The sequence below is a fragment of the Anopheles merus genome, chromosome 2L (assembly GCF_017562075.2).
Source record: "Anopheles merus strain MAF chromosome 2L, AmerM5.1, whole genome shotgun sequence".
In the NCBI taxonomy this organism is placed as follows: Eukaryota; Metazoa; Arthropoda; class Insecta; order Diptera; family Culicidae; genus Anopheles; species Anopheles merus.
The window spans coordinates 50807345-50829228 of record NC_054083.1 but is presented as its reverse complement, the minus strand read 5'-3'; the positions used below and the strand labels follow the sequence as shown (position 1 = coordinate 50829228).

General features: G+C 48.0%; 5 protein-coding genes, 2 non-coding genes and 1 pseudogene across 16 annotated transcripts; 6 read left to right on the top strand and 2 right to left on the bottom strand.

Annotated features, from left to right (window-relative positions):
- Positions 1-1971: 1971 nt before the first annotated feature.
- Trnav-uac lies at positions 1972-2044 on the bottom strand. The gene has a single exon. It is a non-coding gene; the product is annotated as a tRNA-Val (tRNA).
- A 1353-nt stretch (positions 2045-3397) lies between these two features.
- LOC121594556 (fibroin heavy chain) lies at positions 3398-11374 on the top strand. Of its 7 annotated transcripts, none has more exons than XM_041917949.1 (10): positions 3398-3476; positions 3847-4112; positions 4816-4901; positions 4972-5072; positions 5144-5242; positions 5318-7450; positions 7530-9903; positions 9978-10100; positions 10206-10273; positions 10337-11374. In XM_041917949.1, exons 2-10 carry the CDS (start codon positions 4035-4037, stop codon positions 11062-11064), a joined length of 5790 nt encoding a protein of 1929 aa, XP_041773883.1. In that variant the 5' UTR covers positions 3398-3476; positions 3847-4034; the 3' UTR covers positions 11065-11374. The 7 variants fall into 7 exon arrangements, with proteins under 7 accessions (XP_041773883.1, XP_041773879.1, XP_041773881.1 ...); XM_041917945.1 differs by having other exon boundaries at positions 3419-3594; XM_041917947.1 differs by having other exon boundaries at positions 3419-3594; positions 3832-4112.
- LOC121594557 (coiled-coil domain-containing protein 102A) lies at positions 4024-21795 on the bottom strand. Of its 4 annotated transcripts, XM_041917951.1 has the most exons (6): positions 21312-21795; positions 15773-15883; positions 14240-15250; positions 13898-14172; positions 12548-13370; positions 11425-12275 (listed from the first exon to the last, which is right to left on the bottom strand). In XM_041917951.1, the coding sequence occupies exons 1-6, from the start codon at positions 21408-21410 to the stop codon at positions 12267-12269; spliced, it is 2328 nt and encodes a 775-aa protein (XP_041773885.1). In that variant the 5' UTR covers positions 21411-21795; the 3' UTR covers positions 11425-12266. The 4 variants fall into 4 exon arrangements, with proteins under 4 accessions (XP_041773888.1, XP_041773885.1, XP_041773886.1 ...); XM_041917954.1 differs by lacking the exons at positions 11425-12275; positions 12548-13370 and adding an exon at positions 4024-4110; XM_041917952.1 differs by lacking the exon at positions 12548-13370.
- Positions 4229-4301, top strand: Trnav-aac. The gene has a single exon. It is a non-coding gene; the product is annotated as a tRNA-Val (tRNA).
- LOC121594563 (lysozyme c-1) lies at positions 16702-17549 on the top strand. The gene is made up of 3 exons (XM_041917960.1): positions 16702-17027; positions 17094-17246; positions 17337-17549. The coding sequence occupies exons 1-3, from the start codon at positions 16895-16897 to the stop codon at positions 17471-17473; spliced, it is 423 nt and encodes a 140-aa protein (XP_041773894.1). The 5' UTR covers positions 16702-16894; the 3' UTR covers positions 17474-17549.
- Positions 17685-18593, top strand: LOC121594562 (lysozyme c-1-like). Its single transcript, XM_041917959.1, has 3 exons — positions 17685-18095; positions 18154-18309; positions 18390-18593. The coding sequence occupies exons 1-3, from the start codon at positions 17966-17968 to the stop codon at positions 18536-18538; spliced, it is 435 nt and encodes a 144-aa protein (XP_041773893.1). The 5' UTR covers positions 17685-17965; the 3' UTR covers positions 18539-18593.
- On the top strand, positions 18988-19665 carry LOC121594561 (lysozyme c-1-like). The gene is made up of 3 exons (XM_041917958.1): positions 18988-19154; positions 19222-19380; positions 19474-19665. Exons 1-3 carry the CDS (start codon positions 19028-19030, stop codon positions 19620-19622), a joined length of 435 nt encoding a protein of 144 aa, XP_041773892.1. The 5' UTR covers positions 18988-19027; the 3' UTR covers positions 19623-19665.
- LOC121594564 lies at positions 20260-21034 on the top strand (annotated as a pseudogene).
- Positions 21796-21884: the final 89 nt, after the last annotated feature.

The following is a 21884-nucleotide window of genomic DNA, read 5'->3' as shown; positions in this document are numbered from 1 at the left end:
AAACATTTCACCTTCGCGTGTCTCGTGTGTCGTGCCGTCTTTCGTACAATTCTATGCTAATCAACCTGTAGTAACCGGCAAACGCTTGGGTAGCACAAAAAAACGGATTGCATTCTAAAACTGGGGATACAGGAAATGCAAGAAAAACAACAGTGTCTGCTGGATTCTTCTTACTTGCGAGAAAAGAGATCAGAAGCTGAGGCAAATTGTTGTGTGATTGTTGTATCAGATCTTTTGCTATACTCCGTCGTCATGTCTTACCACTAAAACAGACATTTATGATTGATGTTTGCCGTGTATTGTGTTTGTCTAATTGTTTGCAGCTTTTTTTTTGCTTTCATCTTGCACCGCATCTCCCTGTCTCAGTTGTCAGATGTTTTTTGTTGATCTTCCGCTTGTTTAGTCGTAAGTTTTGTCATCGTAAACGTACGAGGTCGAGACTGTGTTGATATACAGTAGCAGGTCTTTTGATGTTTGAAACAAATGTTAGAAGACCGACGATGTCAAGGAAAAGTTGCACAAGATGTGCTATTTTTCATAAATTTCTTACACAACCGATAACTTACAGGAAATGAAAGCCCATATCCAATATTTACAAAATCCAGCGTCTAAGCGCTACATTGTCAAACGGAAAAAATGAAAATTTATCGGTTGCTTCATGCTTCATTTGGTCCCATTTCCGGGGTCACGCAGCTCGTTGCCGGATGATGGGTTTAATATCGTTCGTTCCAATTACTTTTGCCGATTGAACGATTAAGCTACTCCCTTCGTAAAACAGTGCACGATCGCTATAGCTCGAAACGCCCGGCAGCAGTAGCAGCATCGTAACACAAGCGATCGATTGAGTTAGAAATGTAATTAAACGTCCCAGAGTCGGGTGAGTTGAGCCATTTTTTAAGGGCGTCAAGAATTGTGACATCACACTCACCACGATCGCGCGCCACTTGCTCGGGAAGTGCAGCATGCTGTCACTTAATATCGGGCCGCGATTAATCGCATCATAATCGCGCGCGCCCTTAATTCAATTAGTTCATCACGATCTTCAGCAGCAGCAGTAGTGGAGAGGCTGCTGCAAGTGCTTTAGGCCCTTTTTCTTCCCTTTGCAAAGGGCTGAGAGCCAGTGGGCTGAGAATGAATGGTGGTGCTACACTTTCCCTTTCCACTACCGTGTGTTTGTTGTGCGCGATTCGATGTGTTTTAATGCAAGCGTTTAATTCGATCGTATCAACGTTTCAACACCCCGCGCACGTTGCTCTTCGTAAAAGGGGTTTGAGCAGTGAGAAAAGAAGCAGCGATCGATCTGGTGGACGATGCTGGGGTAAAAGGTCGCGCACTGGAAAGAGGAGATGGGGGATGGAAGTAGGCAAAAAGAAATGCTGCGCCACTCAAACTGAATGCGCTCTAAATATGGTGATGAAAACTGAGCCATTCAATCGAGTTTTAGAACAACACACCCTACACGACCGGGCGAACGAGATATCATAAACCAGACGTTGTTGTTTGGGCCAGCAGCAACGGCAGCAAACGGGGAACGATTTTTGAATTAAGTGATGACTCTTTGCCACTCTTTTCAGTGTGAACGGTTTTAATTAGTTCTGATCACTTATTGCGCTTAGGGATGAACCAGGCAGCCCTTTAGAAGCAGATGCCACACCACAAGAGATGGGGACGCGTGCGTTGACACCGCATAGAGCCGTAAAAGGGCATGGTGTATTTCAAAATTTGACACTAATTGCGCGATTCAATCAAGACGCATCAAGTGTTGAGGAAGGGCTATCGTAACGTACCAGAACATGAGAAATGTTCTTTGTGGTAAGCAAAGCGTGTGTAAAGCTGAACGTTACATTTCCTTTGAAAGACTAAAAGTCTGGCGTATTGATTCGTTACGTAAAAAAAATAAACACATCACAAGATACAAGAAGCAACATCGCTGAAACTACAAACGAATCGTCACTTGACAAAAAGAAGCACTGGTTCCATCCAGGATCGAACTGGAGACCTTCTGCGTGTAAAGCAGACGTGATAACCGCTACACTATGGAACCGCTCATGCTCTCCCGACACTTACAACCCTTCAGTTTCGCCCGTGCCTCTTTCACGCGTACCTTTCCACCGAATTATCAGCTACACACAGAGACACGACTTGCGCGAATCAACAACATCCTCCCAGGATGCCAGCAGCAAGTACGCTCTTGTCCAAAATCTGGCGGCAAAGAAACAATCCGACTGATAGGGGATGGACGCGCGGTCGTCACACGATTAAATCTGTTTCGGAAGCAAAATCCAACCCAGGGGTCAATGTCACATTCTGTGGGGGATAGGCGGGGGAACGTATTTCCCCCTAAAGGTTGACGTTAAAATAGGTCCCTAATAAACGGATGAGGATGAAGATAGATCAGGACACATTTCAGCTACACGTTAGATCATTATTTATAAATGACTACGTACGATTTTGGAAAAAGATTGTTCGAATATGTGTGTATTCCTCCACATCATCTTTCCATTGAGATTGTTGTTCTTTGGGCGAGATTTGATTTGTGTGTCGTCGTCGTCGTCGTCGTGTTTGGCTGGAGGAATTCTTCTTCCAACGGTTCCACCATTCCGTTCAAGTAGAGTAGTTGACCGATGAGCTAATAATGCGCGCGCAAAATGATAACGCACGCGTTCGAACGCTGTTAGACGGGGTCTCTGTGTGTTTGTTTCCTTGCATATATTGCACGGTGTTGTTACCGCTTATCAGCGACTTTAGAGACATGTACACGCGTATTTAGACCACCGGGTTAATGTTAATCGGGTAACGTACGGAAAGATTGATTTTAAAAAGGCTTGCGATTCCCATGTGTTTCTGAACAGCATGAAAAGTTGGACGAGAACATGAAGAATAGATCTACGTCATTGACAGAGAACACTTGCTAGGATAACTACTATTACAAAGGGTTCAATATCCCCATTAAACAGTTTCTCTGATATTTACCATCTCTCATACCGTTTGTCTTAAGTTGTGTGTGGACTTATGATTGTCCTTATTGGATTTAATTGAAATATGGCCAGAGTCCCAATACGAAACGCATCTGAATTTGTAATGTAACAGTAACGATCGCATTCGATCGTGTGTCACATTTTGATTCCTAGCATTCGCTACCACGAGAGGTTCCTGTTCATCGAGGTTCTCGGAGTCGGAGGGGAAAACAAGCGCGAGTATTAATTGCTGAGACTTCATCACTTGGGAGAGAAGAAGCGATGGCTAATGCAGCATAGCTCAGTACCATAGAGTTCTTGGTATGCTGGGCCCTTGCACGATCGAACAGCTCCGAGAGACATGAGAGCAATCTTTCGACTAGGGGTGGCTTCTGGAGTTCTCTGCAGCCTCCAGGTTTGAAATCGCATCCCATGTGCCAATCACTTGCCGTCGGACTGTTCCCCGGAACGGTCGCATCTTGGGCCTGTCGGATTGTGTTGGGACCTTCTTCTTGGATGGTAGTGTCATACAGCCCGCGCTTCCGGTGGCAGATGGAATCAATCAGCCTTTGATCGGCCGCTGTCGCTGTGTGGAAAAAAAAATCGTCTGACGACTTTAGTCTGAAAAACGTGTAAAGTGAGAGAAGTAAAGGGCCCACCGTGTGTGAACGCATCTAAAGTTACCCACACGTATTCTATTCGTGATCTGTATTCTATTCCGTGAAGTGTTCAAGACGTTCTTCCTCGTTCGAGAGGTCAATCAATTGAAGTGGTGTTTGAAAATTTCTTTTCGGTGCCAGTGCGTGCCGTTTTCAGTTGGAGTGTATATTGTTGAAGGTGTTGAAGTGAACGAACGACTTGTTAGTTAAATTAGTTTCCTTTTCTACAGATCTGTTCTCCTACACCGCTGTGTTACGCAACCGAGAAGAAGTGTTCATAACGAGTGTGACAAAAGAGTGATGTTTAAACAAAAATTCAGTGCAAATCTAATGTAAATTTACATTAAAACAACACATCTTTGAACGTGATCGGAAGCAACAGAAATTAAGCTAATACTCACTGTGGTGACGACATCAAATGGAGCGCCCTACGCGCTGGGCGCTAGTATTGTTTGCGCTTTGCGCAACAGCGGCACATTCGGCAGTTTTAACTTCTGTAAGTGTAATTAAAGCATAAAATTTTATATATTGAACATTTTTGAAGTCCACCGAAACATTTTGGTTGAGGTTGAATGGTTTATATAGGTAGTTAGATCGGCCTCTGTCACAGCTGTTTCCGTGGTGTAGTGGTTATCACATCCGCCTAACACGCGGAAGGCCCCCGGTTCGATCCCGGGCGGAAACAGAGAAACTTTTTTGTGGCTGCACTCGCTCTCGTGATAATTGTGTTTCAGTAATCGTGCGTTGTGTGTGGCTGGCTGGCTCTTTCCTAAATGGAAACATTTTCTTAGCAATGTGATCTTTTTACGTACTTGTCCTACTTTCGGCTGTTTTATAGCCCTAAATTAATCTTCGAGGCCTTGTCTTGCGTTTTGTTTGAACTGTGCGCTGTACAGTTGCGAAAAAACGAAGTAGCGTGTATTAGACGAATGTGTACGGGTAGAATAAAAAAAGTGAGTTCCTGAACTGATAACACATGATAGACTGATGCTCTACATAGTGGACATGTTGCAGAACACACTCCATAATACCAGACTGGTCCGCAATGAAATTGGTCGTCGATTGTAGTTGCAAGAGAGCCTAGGCTTGGAAAACAAATTGATGATCATTAGTTCTATAACGAGTTAATGGTGCATTCAGAAGCATATCTGTGTATAGTAGTCTCTTAACGCATATTTCATTCTTTCCCAACCCTCCAGAACCCGTCCGAAGAACTCTCCAAATCAATCGATATAGACAACAGTCCCCTTTCTAGAGTGAAGAGGAATGGAAATATTCGCGGAAAGTACGTATCATTGGGAAGCTAGTAAAGGTCTAATATCTAACTAATAACAAACACACAATCGTAAAACTAGTTTCAGAGGCCAAACACAATCACAGTATCTTCATTTTGGCAATAGCCAAGATGGTAAAGCTGAAGCCGAGGCAACACAACATAGCTCCAGAGCGGTAGTTGGTAAGAGTGTTCCTTTGATTCCATAAAACAAATGTTGAACGAGTGAAACTGATTTGTTTGTTATTGTGTAGTCGGTTCCAATGGTATGGGACAAGCGCAGAGCCAATCGCTTGGCGGTGATTGCAGCTCCTGCTATGGATCGGTTGATGGTGGAGGCAGCTACATCTATGGTATGAATGGCGACGCTGACGAAAGCCTATTACTGATGATTGAACCTTACTGAAGATGTTGCGTTTTTCTCTTAGATAGCAGACCCGATCCGCTAAAAGTACCTGTGGATAAGTTGCGTCTGCCAGATGCATACGAACCAGGCACCAACGGACATTCGATGAGACCAGGCGGTAGTGGTGGACTGGATGGTTATGGACGTTCAGGAGGTGCAGGAAGTTACGACGGAAGACCTGGCGGCAGTCCTGGCACTGGTGGAGCTGTATTGGATGCGTACGGACGACCAGTGGGCAGCTTTGATGCACACGGAAGACCTATTGGCGGATCGGGAATGGGAGGCAATGGTGCGGGAAGTCATGGACGGCCAGGGCATGGTGGGTCAGGATTTGACGCTCAAGGAAGGCCTGTGGGATCCGATGTAGGAGGATATGGCAGGCCATCAGGAGGCCCTGGAACAGATGGATCTGGTGTTGATGCTCATGGCAGACCTATCGGGGGTCCTGGCACTGGTGGATCAGGCGTCGATGCTCATGGAAGGCCTATTGGAGGATCTGGTACAGGAGGACCAGGTTTTGATGCTCACGGAAGACCTATGGGAGGTCCTGGTACGGGAGGACTAGGTGTTGATGGACATGGAAGGCCTGTTGGTGGTCCAGGAACAGGTGGACCAGGTGTCGATGCTCATGGACGACCGATTGGAGGATCTGGAACTGGAGGGCAAGCTGTTGATGCTCATGGTAGACCGATTGGCGGACCTGGAACAGGTGCATCTGGAGTTGATGCCCATGGAAGACCGATTGGAGGACCTAGTACAGCTGGATCTGGAGTTGATTCCCATGGAAGACCGATTGGAGGACCTGGAACAGGAGGATCTGGTGTTGATGCACATGGAAGACCGATTGGAGGACCTGGAACAGGAGGATCTGGAGTTGATGCACATGGAAGACCGATTGGAGGACCTGGAACAGGAGGATCTGGAGTTGATGCACATGGAAGACCGATTGGAGGACCTGGTACGGGAAGGCCCGGTGTTGATGCTCATGGAAGACCAATTGGAGGAGGAACTGGAGGACAAACTGTCGATGCCCATGGAAGACCGATTGGGGGGCCTGGAACTGGAAGGCCTGGAGTCGATACTCATGGACGACCGATTGGAGGACCTGGAACTGGAGGGCAAGCTGTTGATGCTCATGGAAGACCCATTGGAGGTCCTGGAACAGGAGGAGCAGGTACTGAGGGCCAAGGGAGACCAGTAGATGGTTCAGGAGCACGAACAAATGGTCAAGCAAGACCAACTGGAGGTTTCGATACTCAAGGTAGGCCTGGAGGTCCTGGAACTGGAACTGGAGGTGCACCTCTAGACGGTCACGGAAGACCTTCTGGAGGTTATGATACTCAAGGTCGACCTGGGGGCCCTGGAACTGCATTAGGAGGTGCGCATGACGGTCACGGAAGACCTAGTGGAGGTGTGGGTGGTGTTGACGCTTATGGAAGGCCTATCGGAGGACCGGCAACTGATGCTCAAGGAAGGCCTATTGGTGGTTATGATGCTCAAGGAAGGCCTATCGGTGGTTATGATGCACAAGGAAGACCACTTGGCAGTGGCACCCCAGGGACAGGACTTGATGCATCTGGAAGGCCAGTCGGTAGCCATGGTCCTCATCCTCATTTAGTAGGACCGCCACTTCCAGGAGGAGGCGCACATGGTGTCTATCACAACGCTCCGCATACAGTTACATTGCCCGGTCAGGATCACACCGTGGTCAATCCAACAGGTGGCTTAACGGTTTTAGTTGGTACGGGTCACTCAAAACAAACTGTGATTGGTTCTGATAGCAGACTAGATGGACACGGACCGGTGAAAATTATACCTGGACCACCGGACAGCCACGGACCTCCGAAGCAAACGGTGTACGCTCATCCAGGAGGATTAACTGTGCTGGTAGGAACGGGTGGTGCGCAACAAACCGTTCATCATCTTCCCGTTCATGGTGGACATCCTGGAGTAGGACCACAGACGGTGATTCATCCTGGATCGGTAGGCACTGGCGTATATCCAGGAAGTGGCGTTGGCCCTGTTGCTGGTCAGTATCCTGGTGGTACTGGACAATATCCAGGCACTGCTGGTGGTCAATATCCAACAGGCCCATCCGGTGGACCAGGTATGGGAACAACTACAGGAGCAGGAAGTGAAGTACAATACCCTGGAGGTGAGTGTATTACGTAAAGGACAAAAGTCTAAGTAATGTAATCAACATATTAAATAAACCAATTAATTTTCTTCAATAGGAGCCACGGGAGGCCGACATCCTGGAGCGGTTGGAGGTACGGGAAGTGGTCAATATCCAGGAACAGGCATAGGTACAGGACAGTATCCTGGAGGCACAGGAACTGGCCAATACCCAGGAGGCGCTGGCACAGGTTCTGGACAATATCCGGGAGGCACTAGTACAGGAGCTGGACAATATCCAGGAGGTACCGGTGTAGGCCAATATCCAGGTGGAACGGGTGTTGGAACTGGACAATATCCTGGTGGTGTTGGTTCAGGAACTGGACAGTATCCTGGAGGCGCTGGCACAGGAGCTGGACAATACCCTGGAGGCACTGGAACAGGTGCTGGTCAATACCCTGGAGGCACTGGAACAGGTGTTGGACAATACCCTGGAGGCACTGGCACTGGAACTGGACAGTATCCTGGAGGCGCTGGCACAGGAGCTGGACAGTATCCTGGAGGCACTGGAACAGGAGCTGGACAGTATCCTGGAGGAGCTGGCACTGGAGTTGGACAATATCCTGGAGGCGCTGGCATTGGCACTGGAACTGGACAGTATCCTGGAGGCACCGGTACAGGAGCTGGACAATATCCTGCAGGCACTGGAACAGGTGCTGGTCAATACCCTGGAGGCACTGGCACTGCAGTTGGACAATATCCTGGAGGCGCTGGCACTGGCACTGGAAGTGGACAGTATCCTGGAGGCGCCGGCACAGGTGCTGGACAATACCCTGTAGGCACTGGAACAGGTGCTGGTCAATACCCTGGAGGCACTGGAACAGGTGTTGGACAATACCCTGGAGGCACTGGCACTGGAAGTGGACAGTATCCTGGAGGCGCTGCAACAGGTGCTAGTCAATACCCGGGAGCCACTGGCACAGGAACTGGACAGTATCCTGGAGGCACTGGAACAGGTGTTGGACAATACCCTGGAGGTACTGGCACTGGAACTGGACAGTATCCTGGAGGCACTGGAACAGGAGCTGGACAATATCCTGGAGGAGCTGGCACAGGAGTTGGACAATATCCTGGAGGCGCTGGCACTGGCACAGGAACTGGACAGTATCCTGGAGGTGCTGGCACAGGACCTGGACAATACCCTGGAGGCACTGGCACAAGAGCTGGACAATACCCTGGAGGCACTGGAACAGGTGCTGGACAATATCCAGGAGGGACCGGAGTCGGAGCTGGACAGCATCCAGGAGGTGCTGGCACAGGAGCTGGACAATATTCTGCAGGCACTGGCACAGGAACTGGACAATACCCAGAAGGACCCGGTGTTAGCCAATACCCAGGAGGAACGGGTGTAGGAACTGGACAATATCCTAGTGGTACTGGTTCAGGAACTGGATTATACCCTGGGGGTACAGGAACTGGACAATATCCAGGAGGGACCGGAATAGGAGCTGGACAATATCCTGGTGGTGCTGGGCAATACCCTGGAGGCGCTGGGGTAGGAACTGGACAATATCCTGGAGGTACTGGTGCAGGAGCTGGACAGTATCCAGGAGGAACTGGAGTAGGAACTGGCTTATATCCTGGAGGTGCTGGTGCAGGTGCTGGACAATATCCTGGTGGAACTGGACAATACCCAGGAGCTACTGGAACGGGCACTGGACAATATCCAGGAGGAGTTGGAAGTGGTACTTATCCAACTGGTGGATCTGGACAGTATCCAGGAGGTGCTGGTGTTGGAACAGGCACGGGACCTGGTGGCGTTGGTTACTATCCATCAGGAACGGGAACTGCACAGCAATACCCCGGTGGTGGATCATCGATTGATCAGTATCCAACAGCTGTAGATCAGGGAGTCGGAGGAGGCAGTTTACCTCCACAGCCCATTCAACTACCGGAAGAGGAAGACGATTCATTCTCACAAGCCGAATCGTCGGTAAAGAACGGCGAAGTGATGGCTTCTGCCCAAGGCCGTAAGAATGGAGGTACTGCACAAACGCAGGTCTCCGGTACCTACACCGGCACGGGATCGTTCAGTGCCAGCGCTCAAACAAGCGACAAGGATCGTGCGGCACAGGCGCAAGTGTCTGGTGGAAAGGAAGGCGCCTTAAGCTCTGCTCAAGGTACGGGCGGTGTTGGCAAATCGCAATCGTTGGTGCAGGTTGATTCGAAGACGGGAGGCACCTCCGCTACGTCCCAGAGCGGTGGCTTAGGCCACGAAAGTCAATCCGAGGTGGTGGCTAATGAGAAGGGCGGTTTGGCCGATGCACAATCGAGTGGGCCGGGGCAAACTTCGTCGCAGGCGCAGATTGGTTTCCGTCCGCAAGGCGAAGGTACGGTTGATCAGCAAAATATCTTCAACGGCGGAGGACAAGCGTCTGCCCAGTCGGGTGCTCACACTGGCCAGAGTCAGTCGCAAATTAGTGGCAATTTCAAGTGAGTATTTGTGGACAAGCTTATGGTAAAATCCAAGTACTGTTATTATTAATTTTGCTTGACCCATGAAACAGGTTCGGCATTGCGTATCACGGTGCAGCACAGGCGGCGTCGGGAACGAAGGAACAGGTGGACACTTATCGGGCAAAGAGCAAACCTCTATTCCAATCGATTGGACTGTTTGGAAAGTCTACGGGGTAATGGTCGATACTTTTGCTGATTGTCTACATGAGACGCACGTCAAAGGAACTCTTTATAATATTCGTCTTTCTCCCTTTTTCCAATTCTTAATTATCCTCTAGTACCACGGTTCGTAAGGAATCGGTTGACACTAACGGCATGAGGACACGAACATCCCAGCAAAGTTTAGGTAAGTTTTTCAACTGTTCATCTAAGACTTGTCCATTCCATTAACGACTCACTCCTTTCGCAGTGAACTTCATCAGCACTACACTGCCGCCGCTGGGCGAAGAGGAAGAGTACGAAGATGTCGACGACGAGGAGGAAGAGTACGAGGATGAGTATGAAACGCCCTCGAAGATTACGCGCAGTGGCGACAAATCTACGACCGACGCAAACTCCTCCATCAAAACGACTCCCGTAGCGTACGTGGTCACCGAACCGCCAACCGTAACGGTGCGCACGAGCGGAAATGGGCGCGTATTCACCCAGGGTGGACCGACGCAAAAGCAGACCGCGTTCGTACCGCACGGCGACAACTTCCGGCTAGTGCAAACACAGAACGGACGCTCGACCGTACACGCGGTAACGACCGAGCGAACGCAGCAAACCGTAGTGAACGCAGCCTCTAGCACCACGCCCAAGTACACTACGCGCTACCTGCCCACGAAGAAGGACAGCCCAACAACTGCGACGACAACGACGACGACTGCCGATGAGATGGAGGAAGGCCCGGAACCGGAAACCGGATCGGCGCAAAAGACCGGCCATCCGGACAGCTACATTTCGGTAACGAAACAGGTGACGGGCATCGACGAGAAGAGCAAGGTGCCGGCCATACCGGGCAAGAACTACGAGTCGACGTACTACACCAAATCGTCCACCTGCGGGTACTTCACCTTCTCCTGCAACATCGTGTACGGTGAGAACGGGCGAAGTAAAATCTGTCGACCCAAACCGCCAGCCAATGGCAAATGCTGAGGGAGAGAGGGAGGGGGGTTTGGTGTTTGGGTCTAAATGCGACACTGCCAGTGAAACTCCCACCTCGTTGCTAACACAATGGCACAGCGGGGACAGGGAGAGTTATTTCTTAATGTAACCGGCCCCGCAAAAGGGGTTCGCACCGGAGTGGGCTACTTTCAAGCCTTACAATTACTTACAAACAATCAAATATATACACCCTTTTCGGAGATAATGCAACCTCTGATTGCCCAGCACCAATTAATTGTAACTGTTTTGTTTAAGTGACACTCACGAATGGAGTAAATAAATAGGATTATTTGACACTATGCGTCGTGTGTTTGCGTGTCTTCTGCCGTCGTTCGGATGTTAACTTGTCGTGGCTGACTCTGCAGTTGCATGTATAAGGAGTTTTGTATTTGTAAGAGTACGATAAACTATAGCTACTAAAAACACGCCAACACTCTACTGCTCTAAAACAATACGCCAAGAAGATATGCTATTTGTAATAATCTCTGTTCAGCACTATCGCTCTTATCTTACTTTACTATCGTAATTTTGAATCAAAATTAATAATTCAAGACAAAGACGAGAAGATATTATTTGTTAAATTTGAATATTTTTGGTACCAAAATAATTTAAAAAAACCTTTCCAAACACGAAAACGAGAATGATCTGTGAGCTAGCTGCGTATTGGCAATACTTTTCTGTTCCAAGGGATATAAATAAGCTATGATCTGTAGCTCGCTAAAACTGGGGACGAGCTGTTGTACTATATGTTTTGTTGGAGAGTTTACACCATATTGCTGGGTAGTAAGGAAATAGAAAACCGAAGTAAATTTTGATGAGGAATCATCGTTTGCGTGATTAATACTTGTTTCGTTATCGCTACCGCATAAGTACTGAGGTCTCTGCTACAGTATCTGAGAGTATTACGAGTTTACGACTGAACCTACGTTTCGTTCGCATCTGCTTAATTGGAGCTTCATTTAGAGAGCATACCAGTAGTGGGTGATGTATGTAAAACTTCTTGGGTAATACAGTGGCCCAAGTGGCAATAATGTTGGGACGATTATATCCTGCACCATCGTGTCGTTCTTGCCTGAGAGTATGTGTGTCGTTGTATTCCCACCGGTCCTCCGGTCCAGTCAAGTCGCTTAACAAATCATTCATTATCGCTAAGATCTTCGTTGGCCGAAAGGAGACTGGTCGAGCCGTGCGAGCTACGGAGTCTGTTGGGAGGGTGAGACAACGGTAACGCGCTTATTAGTATGCCTGCTAGTTCCGACACGTCGGTCGCTTCGAGGATAACTAAACAACAACTACATATTATGGAACAAAACCGGCATGCAGAAGTATCCCAACGCCTAAGCATGCACAACACTACAAAACGGCAGCTTCACAACCGCAAACCGCACACGCACATTCAAAAAACCAACGGAAGCCCCGGGCGTGCCGGAGGGCGTTCTTGCTAACGGGCGAGCGGACGACCGGCGGTACTCACTTCATCGTCTTCCGATACCTTTAACCCATCCAGATTGACATCGTTCATCTTGCCAATGTTGATCGGTTTGTGCGGCTGTTGCTGTCCCATACCACCCCTCGGTGGAGCACAGTTTGCACTCGGCGACTGATCGTACGCTCCCGGGCTAACGTCGAACAGCTGTATCGTTTCGTTGATGTGGCTCTGAATCTTCGTCGGTGGCATATCATCGCCAGCATGCTGAGCTGTCCGACCATTTCCACCACCGCTGGGGAATACATTCGGCTCGTAGTACGACGAAACCGGTCCACCGGAGCCGGAGGAAGTGTTTCGTTTTGGTATGGCCGATCCACTGGCAGCGTTGTGCTGCTTGGAGGATGGCTGCCCGTTGCCCCCGGAGGAGGCGCGCGTCTTGTGGCCGCCGGGATTGTTGGCGGCTGCCGCCGCGCGCGTTATATTGTCGAACTTTTGCTTGGCACGTTCGAACTCGTATTTGTTGTTGTTCAGCGACGGGGGCGACGGTGCATCGTGATCGATGTAGCTCGGTTTGGCATCGTAGTAGGAGCCGGATGAGAGTGGGATGTACGATGGGGGTTGCTGTGGGTTAACGCTGGACGAAAGGGACGCTGGTTGTTCGCGTACGGGTAGGCCGGACGATTTCGATGGACCACCACCACCACCACCGACGGCTCCAGCGCGATCACGATCGCTAAACTGTCGTGACGCTGAATTGTCAAACAGTTGCTTCAGATCGTTAATGTTTGGTTTGTAGCTCACGTTGGCGGTGTAGTTTGAACGGTTGGTGGCCTTATAGTTGCCCACCTCGTGCTGCTTGGGACTGCCACTGCGCGTTTTGCGATGGTGTTAGTAGCCGCCCAAAGTAGTGGGGTTAGTAAGGCAGCGATGAGCGCATCGTTGTTAGTACGGTTTAAAGGTTTAAAGCAGATGTTGAGTAGTACCAGTGGAATCAGAGGTTGTTAATAGTACACCAGGCACCAGGACCAATCGGGTAGAAAACAGAAGGGAAAAGAAAAACAAGAACACAATTGTACAGAAAATAGGTGGAAAGAAATGAAATTTCGCACTGTCAATGAAAGGGGACTCAATTGGGGAGACAGATAAGCATTGTTAGTATCGCTTGCTTCGTGTTTCAGGGCCACAAAATAGGAATAAATCAATCAACAACCCATGTACAAACCGCAATTCTGCCACAGTGTGTTAACCAGAGAGTGGGAGGGCGTGTCTATGTTTGTCTAACTGTCTAAGCGCTGTGCCAGCTCACTAATGCAGTGCAGAGAAGGAGTCGGAAAAAGTTACGGGCCACTCTTCAAGCAATGCTGTGCGGCAAAGTGTGTGCGCCGCGTGTCTTACCTCGTCTGAAGATGCTGTATCTGCACCTGCAAGCCTTCAGTCTGTCCGCTCAGTTCTTCGTTGGTGCGCTGCAGCCGGCGCACGTGATTGCAGGCGGCATCGAGCTCATCCTCCGCGGAGGCCAGCTCGTGCTTTAGCTCTTCCACCCGCGATCGCAACCGTTTGACCTCCGTTTCGTACTGCTCCGCCCGGCGTACCGCGTGACCGAGCTCGGTGTTTGCCTCCGACAGCATCTTTTTCATTTTGCTGTGTGAATGACGAATGTCACTAAGCTCCTGAAAAGCAAGAAAAGATCTTATTAAACGCGTCGCTTTATCTTTACCTTATTACTTATTACTTTACCTTATTTTTTTCGAGCAGTTCCTGCTGCAGGGAGCGAAGCTCCACGTCACTGTTCACCAGCGGACGTCCCTTGCGCTCCAACCGTTCCTGCAAATCTTGGCACTCCGCCCGCAGCTTCTTCGTTTCCCGCTCCATGTTGAGCTTTTCCGTCTCGAGCCGCTCCCGTTTGCCCCACTCGGCCGCATTTTCCGCCTGCAGTCGCTCCAGCTCGGTTCGCAGCTCGCACAGCCGTCTTTCCAGCGTTTCCCGTGCGATGCTCTCTTCCTGCAGCGAGTTGTGCGTGATGCGCATCTCCACCCGGTGCTGCTCCTGGAGCGTCAGCAGCTCGCGCACGGCATCCTGTTTCGCTGCCCGCAGCTCCTCACACTTGTCGCGCAGCTCCTGCATGTCCTGGCGTGTCTTTTCCAGATTGCGATGCACGGCATTTTTCTCCTCCCGCTCGATCTGTATCGTTTTCTGCGCATCGTCCAGCCGCAGCTGCAGCATCGTGATCTTCTGCAGCAGATAGTCCTCGTCGTAGTCGTCCTTCGAGAGCTGCTGGATGAGCCGGCGCTCTTCCGCCATCTGTTCGCTCTTGTCCTTAAACTCTACGGAATGTTTCGGCATGGCGCCACCCTGCAGGATGTACTCCTCGATGTCGAGATCGGCGTTCGCGCTGGCGGCCACCGGCACACCGGCACTATCGTCCGGTAGGTTCGGCAGCTTCGTCACCAAACCATCCTCGCTGTTGACGTTCTTCAGCCCGTCGGAGGAGATGTCTGGCGAACAGTTGTTGTCACCGCGCCCATCACGGTCCGGTTCGTCCGCTGCGTCCAGGGAGGCTTTGTTGAACCGGCCCGCATGCTTCATCATGAGCGTGTGCACCTTTTCCATCTCCTTCTTGAGCTGTGTGATTTGCATTTCCAGCTCGCACTTTTCCCGCTTGTACGAGTTGGACTCTTTGATGGCCGCCTCCAGATTGCTGCGCAGCTGTTTCGCTTCATCGCGGGCCTTGTTGCGTTCGGTTCGTACCTGTACAGTGGAGAACGGACAAAGACAATTAGTTATGACAAAACAACAATTAGACGAGCATGTAAATGTACCACCATCAACGACAAAACACGGGAAGTGTCCTTCTCGAGCTCTTCGAGCATTTCTGAAAAACAGGACTGCATTTTGCTCAACTACTGCAACGCTTAACTAGCACCGAATTGAGTTAGTGTTGCCTCTACTCTGAACCACTTCCCATAGCCTACTGTTATGCACTAACGGATGGTAGCATTCAACATGATGCTACATTCCGATAGCGACGACTGCTCGGATCAAACATGGCCAGCCATGGGAAGCATTAGCGGTGTGGGGCGAGAGAGGACAAGGAATATTCCGTTTACGAGCAAAAGTCGCGGCATTCGAGGTAACAATATTGATTTAATATTTTCCTATTCGCTTCCCAGGCCCAAAACAACGACACACACCCGCAACGTGAATCGTCGTGTGCGCAATGGACTTGTGTTGTGTTTGGTTCCGCGAAGGGACCCCGCCGACAGGACCTACCTTACTCCACTTTTCGCGCCAGTTGGCTGTACAGTCGGACCACCATTTCATCGTTTTCTCCATCTGGGCGGCCCGTGCGCGTGCTTCCTCCAGCTCGCGCTGGCGCTGGGACTGCAAATAAAGAAGAGGAATTGGGTTTATTTGTATTAGTCGATGAGCTAATTACGATTTTTTTTTCTTTTTAGAAAATATTGGACACATGCTACATTCTGTCGATAAATCTCAAAATATGGGAATATTGAGCAGAAATGCACTCATGCTGCCAGACAGCTGTACAAACAGGCGCAACAAGCTGCAGCAATAAATAAAAAAGATTTAAAACAAAATACAGACATTACAATGTACAGTCGTAAAAATAAGTCATTTTGTTTAGTAAAACGTGTCCGGAACGAGAGTACGAATGGGAGCAGATCTACATGCCGGTAAAAATCCCCGAACCGAAACCGTAAAGAAAATCCCCGAGCGCAACCTCTACCGACAGATATGGGGGAGCTGCTGGGCTTGGTTGCGTCTTCGCTTTTGCTTCTGTTTCTGGGTTTCCGGTATGTGTGTGTCTTCGAACACATTGGGACTGTAGCTTTGCTAAACTTTGGTCAAACAAACTTTGAATACCGACGACAAGCTGCGTAAAAAGAAATGGCGCAGGTTGCACGGGTAAAATAGTATTAATAATTCACTTGTAATTTGATGACAGTTTGGTGTAGCAGTTCGACATACTGATAGAACCGCAAGACCTTTTTGTAATAATTTACTAAAAAATCAGCTACACTTTTATCAAACTTTCATACTTTGTGGCACAATAAACGGAAGAATTGCAATGTAAACGATCGTAATTGGAAGACTTGTAGACATGCAACATAGCATCCCGAGATAAGAACAAACTCACTGTACGAGACAGATACTATTCCTACGCACACACGGCCACACCATTGTAACCTCCTTATCAAAAGGAAGGAATAACATTTGATAGTAGAAGACGTTGAGGCTAAAATTATGCCCACTAACACTGGCTCATAGTGGCATCGGCATCGGTATAAAACCCGGCAACGTTTCATTCACAGGAATCATTCCCAGTTCTAGTTGTTCACTCAGAGGTACGTACGCCAAAGCGAATCTTCGAAGATGAAAGTGTTTTCCACAGTTTTGCTCGCCATCGTCGCGTGTTGTGCCGTGGTCGAAGCTAAAACGTTCGACAAATGTGAACTGGCAAAGGCGCTGGCCAACAATGGCATCGCGAAAGCATCGTTGCCGGATTGTAAGTGACGCCCCAGTGCTGGTGGTTGTAGCAGCGTTAACTCTTGGCTCATTCTTCACTCTTCAGGGGTCTGTCTGGTGCAGAACGAGAGTGCGTTCAGCACATCGGCGACAAACAAGAACAAGAACGGTTCGACCGATTACGGCATCTTCCAGATTAACAACAAGTACTGGTGCGATTCGGGCTACGGTGCAAATGACTGCAAGATCGCGTGCAAAAGTAAGTGTGTCCTACCGGGACCAGGGGTGTCATAGCAACCCTCACGCTCACTGTGTACTTTTTGGCTGTGTTTTCACATGTTTTCTGCAGATTTACTAAACGACGATATTACGGATGACATCAAGTGTGCCAAGCTGATCTTCAAACGGCATGGATTTAACGCCTGGTACGGCTGGAAGAACCACTGCAATGGCAAAAAGCTGCCGAATGTTAGCTCCTGTTTTTAAGGACGCTTTTGTTTCAGTATTTTAAAATGTAGTAGTAAAGAAAAATCATTAGTCGAGTAAATAAGATAACCACCAAGATGTATAACAACTCGAATTCAGTCTTATGCTTGAGAAAGAAACGCCTCAACTAAGTACGGATTGGTGTTCCTTTTGCGAGATCTAGATTCGGAGATTATATTGAGGTCTTGAGAGAGCGTATCTTCCCACTTGTGTAAACTACATTTCGTTAGTGTTTGTTTTTTTTTTCTTCCAAGCACAAGCAAATGAAGAAGGAATATTGGACGCAAACCACATACATTTGCTGTTTTAGTCCATCAGAACCAGTACAGTTTTGCCACGTGTGACCCAATATATGGTAACCGTTTTGCATTTGCCAAACTGTGCAGAAACTCCCGGCCGGAGAGTAAACAGTAGCTCTTGCATATAAAATTAGACATTTACGAAAAAGATTTCAACAAGTGCAGTCCTTTGGGGCGTATTTTTCGGGCCAAAATGAAATTGTTTTTCGTATCAGCCTTACTGCTGGCCGTTCTGGGCTCGTGCAGTGGCAAAATTTACAACCGCTGTGAGCTGGCAAGGCTTATGGCAGCGAATAGATTTCCCAAGGAGCAGCTACCGGACTGTAAGTGCAATGGTTACGAGTTAGTATTGTGTATCGGTAATTTTTTATAATCCTCCAGGGTTGTGTCTTGTACAGTACGAGAGTGGATTCAATACGACCGCGGTGAGATCAGTTAGAAAGAATCGCTCCAAGTATTATGGACTGTTTCAGCTTCAAAGCGCGTATCATTGCAACGAATGGATGGCTGGAAATGAGTGCCATTTGAAATGCTCAAGTAAGATAAATGATCACCGCGACTGTAACCTGTAACTACTGTCGATCTTCCTACCTAACTAACGATCTTTTCGTCTGCAGCACTGCTTGATGACGATATTTCGAATGACATGAGATGCGCAAGAAGTATCTACCGCCGTAGCTTTTTCAATTCCTGGGAAGGATGGAGGAACAACTGCCAAGGAAAGCAATTGCCCGGCGTAGCCGAATGCTTCGCAACTGGAAAATGATCAGAATAATCATTAACAAATGCGAATAAAAACGTGACAATATGAACAGAATGCATCCAATGCAATCCTTTTTCTATAGTCTCCTAACCAATAGAGAACCCAGATTCGTTTTGAAAGGTTTGGGGAATTCTTTAGAGGTTGTTTAGTGTGTACGTACACATCTGTGCAAACTATGCCTCGCACTTCTAGCCACAGGAAGTAACGAATTGAAACACACAACCCAAACATTTCGTGTCTAAACCGATGACGATTACAGTTCCTCAACAGCTTAGGCGGAAAAATCTCGGATCTTCTGCCCATATTTTGTCTCGAAGATGGACAATATTTGCTAAATTCGTACAGAAACACAGTCAATGGGTAAACACAGCCCCCGGTAGTAAACACAGATCCACACAATCGTACGATTTAGCAAAAGTTGGTGTAAAATTTGGGATATAAAATGCGACATTCTGGAGGGAGATTTCAGCAAGCGCAGTGCTACCAATCAAGATGAAACTGTTTTTCGTGACAATCCTGCTGGCCGTTCTAGGCACAACCTATGGGAAAGTTTTCAACAAATGTGAGCTGGTTCGGCTGTTAGCTGCGAATGGATTCCCTAGAAATCAGCTACAAGACTGTGAGTAAAAATATTGAAATTATTATCTTTGCCTCTGCTAACGAACAAATCACCCCTCTCTCCACAGGGATCTGCTTGATCCAGAACGAGAGCCGATATGATACGAGTGCATTGAACACAAAAAATAGGGACGGTTCCAAGGATTATGGCATTTTCCAGATCAACAACTACTACTGGTGCGCTGAGGGCAGAGTTGGAGCCAACGAGTGCAAGCTGCAATGCTCGAGTAAGTCCGATTGCCGTCACTTCAGATGCAGCTTCTGAAACAGGACAATGGATTGATGGATTTATTCTTTCTACCGCACAATTTTACCAACAGGCCTGCGCGATGATAACATTGCGGATGATATGAGATGCGCTCTGTTTATCTACCGGCGCCACCAGTTCAATGCCTGGAACGCATGGAAGGACAAATGCCGCGGAAAGCCGAAGCCTTCCGTGGACGAATGTTTTGTAGCGGGAAAATGATTGCAGCAATGGTTTGAAAATAAAGCGTAAGAAGATAGCAATACTCAAAGCGGAAAATATTTGCCAAACCTTCTATACCTTGCGTGGTGAGGAATTTGGGGTATAAGATGAAAAATGTTAAAGGAAGGTATTGGAAGAGTTTCAAAATTACATAAATCCACATGGAACTGTATTTTGTGGCAATCGTGCTGGCCGTTTTGGGAACAAATAGTTGCATACTTTGCACCAAATTTGAACCGGCAAGGTTAATAATGGTGTATATGAAAGGCGAGAATAAGCGAATTGTAACAGTCCAACTATAACAAAATTCATTTCATTCGGTGAAGAGGGTTCATTCATTCACATGCTGTTTGGTAAACGGCATAAAATAGCCAATGTTTTCATAACAAAACAGGAATTTCCAACTATACAACTTTCCAAAGGAATTCCCAATGGATTTACGTTTGATTACAGCATAATGCAGCTGTGAGGGTGGGCATGATAAGCCCATCGAAGTTCGCTATCAATACATACACAAACTCAGCAAAATCTCTGCAGTTTAGTTATGTTACAAAGTGAGTAATGAATTTGAATTATGTTTACATGAGAGAGGTATAGTTGCAGTAAGGAAAGTGATATAAAAACTGAAGATACCACCAGAAAGCAAATCAGTTTTGTGTTGCAGTTCTTCAGCAAGTGTTTTACAATGAAGTTTGCTTTCGCAGTTTTGATCGCCTTCGCTTTGAGCTGTTCCGTTGGTGAGGCTAAAACGTTTACCAAGTGCGAGCTGGTCAAAGCGCTGTACAACAGGGGTATTTCGAAGAAATTGTTGCCGGATTGTAAGTATACAGAGCTGGCTTGTAGATGATTTTGTTCCTTTTCCTACAATGATATGATTGATCCATCCTCCAAAGGGGCCTGTCTCGTGCAGTGGGAAAGCTCATACGGTACTACGGCGACTCACAAAACACCGACGGTTCGACCGACTATGGCATCTTGCAGATCAATAACGCATACTGGTGTGACTCGCACTACGGATCCAATTTGTGCAATATACCGTGCCAAAGTAAGTTCGAGTGGTCCGACCATCCGCGCGCCGGTGTGGCAAAAATGATCGCTTGTTGAATGTTTGTTGCAGATCTGCTGACCGACGATATTTCAGAAGACATTAAGTGTGCCAAGATGGTTTACAGCCACCATGGATTCAACGCCTGGTACGGGTGGGTGGACAACTGCAGGGGAAAAGCATTGCCCGACATCCGCGAGTGCTTCTAGACGCGTTCTTGTCTCCCCCTACTCGGTACAAGTGCATTGCTGCAGCCTGTCGTCATCGGTTGTTGTCAAACCATGCGGCAATGACCAGCCATCACATTGAGCGATACATTCTTAGCTACACCCCCGGTTGGAAATAATAACAATTTGCGCAAATCGTACACTGGTGAGCGTTTCACATCGTTTCTCTTGAAAGAACAGCTTCTTTGACCAACGTGCCCGGTCAGTAGAGAGTGTCAGTGTCGCTTTTATCGCAAGCAAACAAATGTTCGACTGGTTGGTGGAAATTCTTCAACTGCACTGTGCAGCTGACAAAAGTAGAACACCGTTCCAAGTAGTGAGTAGGGCGGTGGCACCTCTTCCACCGTGCCATTAGCGATCCGGAAAAGTACGAAAGAAAAGGGTAAGTGTGTGTGATGCGTTCAAGTGTTCACTTACCTCCCGCGCCTCCCACTCTGTGTCAACAAACTTGGCCGACATGCTGCTGACCTCGACATTGCCACTGGGAGGATGCCGTCTCGGTGCACTCTGCGACATTTGGATCGGGAAGGGAAGCTGGGAACCGTTTCACAAAGTCAGGTTGTGTGTGTGTGTGTTGTATATTGGCCAAAATTGGAACTGCTAACGGGTGTTTCCAATATTCCAGCCAGCACACAAGTACCGTTTCGGTGTTCAGCGGTAATTTGTGAAAAATTGGCACACACACACGGTTGTTGTTGTTGTGTCGGACGAAGGGCTTTCGTGTTTTTTGATGGAGGACACGATCTTTAGAATGCACTTTGAGATATCATCGTCGATTGCTTTAGCGAAACTGTTTCACCTCGATTTCGGTCACTTTTAATTGAATCATACATGATTTTGCACCGAAAAACAACACAATCGATACGAGCGGTCTGCCATTTTTTTGGCGATGAAAAATTCGTTTGACAGATGATGACAACAAGCAAACGAAAACAAAAAAAAAATGAAAAAAATGAAGGTGTGTTTTGATTGCTTGATTGAGTACTGAAA

Coding starts and splice junctions, on each gene's coding strand:
- LOC121594557 (XM_041917951.1), bottom strand. CDS start 21,410: ATGTCGCAGAGTGCACCGAGACGGCATCCTCCCAGTGGCAATGTCGAG. Junction 15,884..21,311: donor CAGAGTGGGAGGCGCGGGAG/GTAAGTGAACAC, acceptor CTTTATTTGCAG/TCCCAGCGCCAGCGCGAGCT. Junction 13,371..13,897: donor ATACAGCATCTTCAGACGAG/GTAAGACACGCG, acceptor CAAAACGCGCAG/TGGCAGTCCCAAGCAGCACG.
- LOC121594562 (XM_041917959.1), top strand. CDS start 17,966: ATGAAATTGTTTTTCGTATCAGCCTTACTGCTGGCCGTTCTGGGCTCG. Junction 18,096..18,153: donor CAAGGAGCAGCTACCGGACT/GTAAGTGCAATG, acceptor ATAATCCTCCAG/GGTTGTGTCTTGTACAGTAC. Junction 18,310..18,389: donor GTGCCATTTGAAATGCTCAA/GTAAGATAAATG, acceptor TTTCGTCTGCAG/CACTGCTTGATGACGATATT.
- LOC121594556 (XM_041917949.1), top strand. CDS start 4,035: ATGGAGCGCCCTACGCGCTGGGCGCTAGTATTGTTTGCGCTTTGCGCA. Junction 4,113..4,815: donor ATTCGGCAGTTTTAACTTCT/GTAAGTGTAATT, acceptor CCAACCCTCCAG/AACCCGTCCGAAGAACTCTC. Junction 4,902..4,971: donor AATGGAAATATTCGCGGAAA/GTACGTATCATT, acceptor TCGTAAAACTAG/TTTCAGAGGCCAAACACAAT.
- LOC121594561 (XM_041917958.1), top strand. CDS start 19,028: ATGAAACTGTTTTTCGTGACAATCCTGCTGGCCGTTCTAGGCACAACC. Junction 19,155..19,221: donor TAGAAATCAGCTACAAGACT/GTGAGTAAAAAT, acceptor CTCTCTCCACAG/GGATCTGCTTGATCCAGAAC. Junction 19,381..19,473: donor GTGCAAGCTGCAATGCTCGA/GTAAGTCCGATT, acceptor TTTTACCAACAG/GCCTGCGCGATGATAACATT.
- LOC121594563 (XM_041917960.1), top strand. CDS start 16,895: ATGAAAGTGTTTTCCACAGTTTTGCTCGCCATCGTCGCGTGTTGTGCC. Junction 17,028..17,093: donor GAAAGCATCGTTGCCGGATT/GTAAGTGACGCC, acceptor TTCACTCTTCAG/GGGTCTGTCTGGTGCAGAAC. Junction 17,247..17,336: donor CTGCAAGATCGCGTGCAAAA/GTAAGTGTGTCC, acceptor TGTTTTCTGCAG/ATTTACTAAACGACGATATT.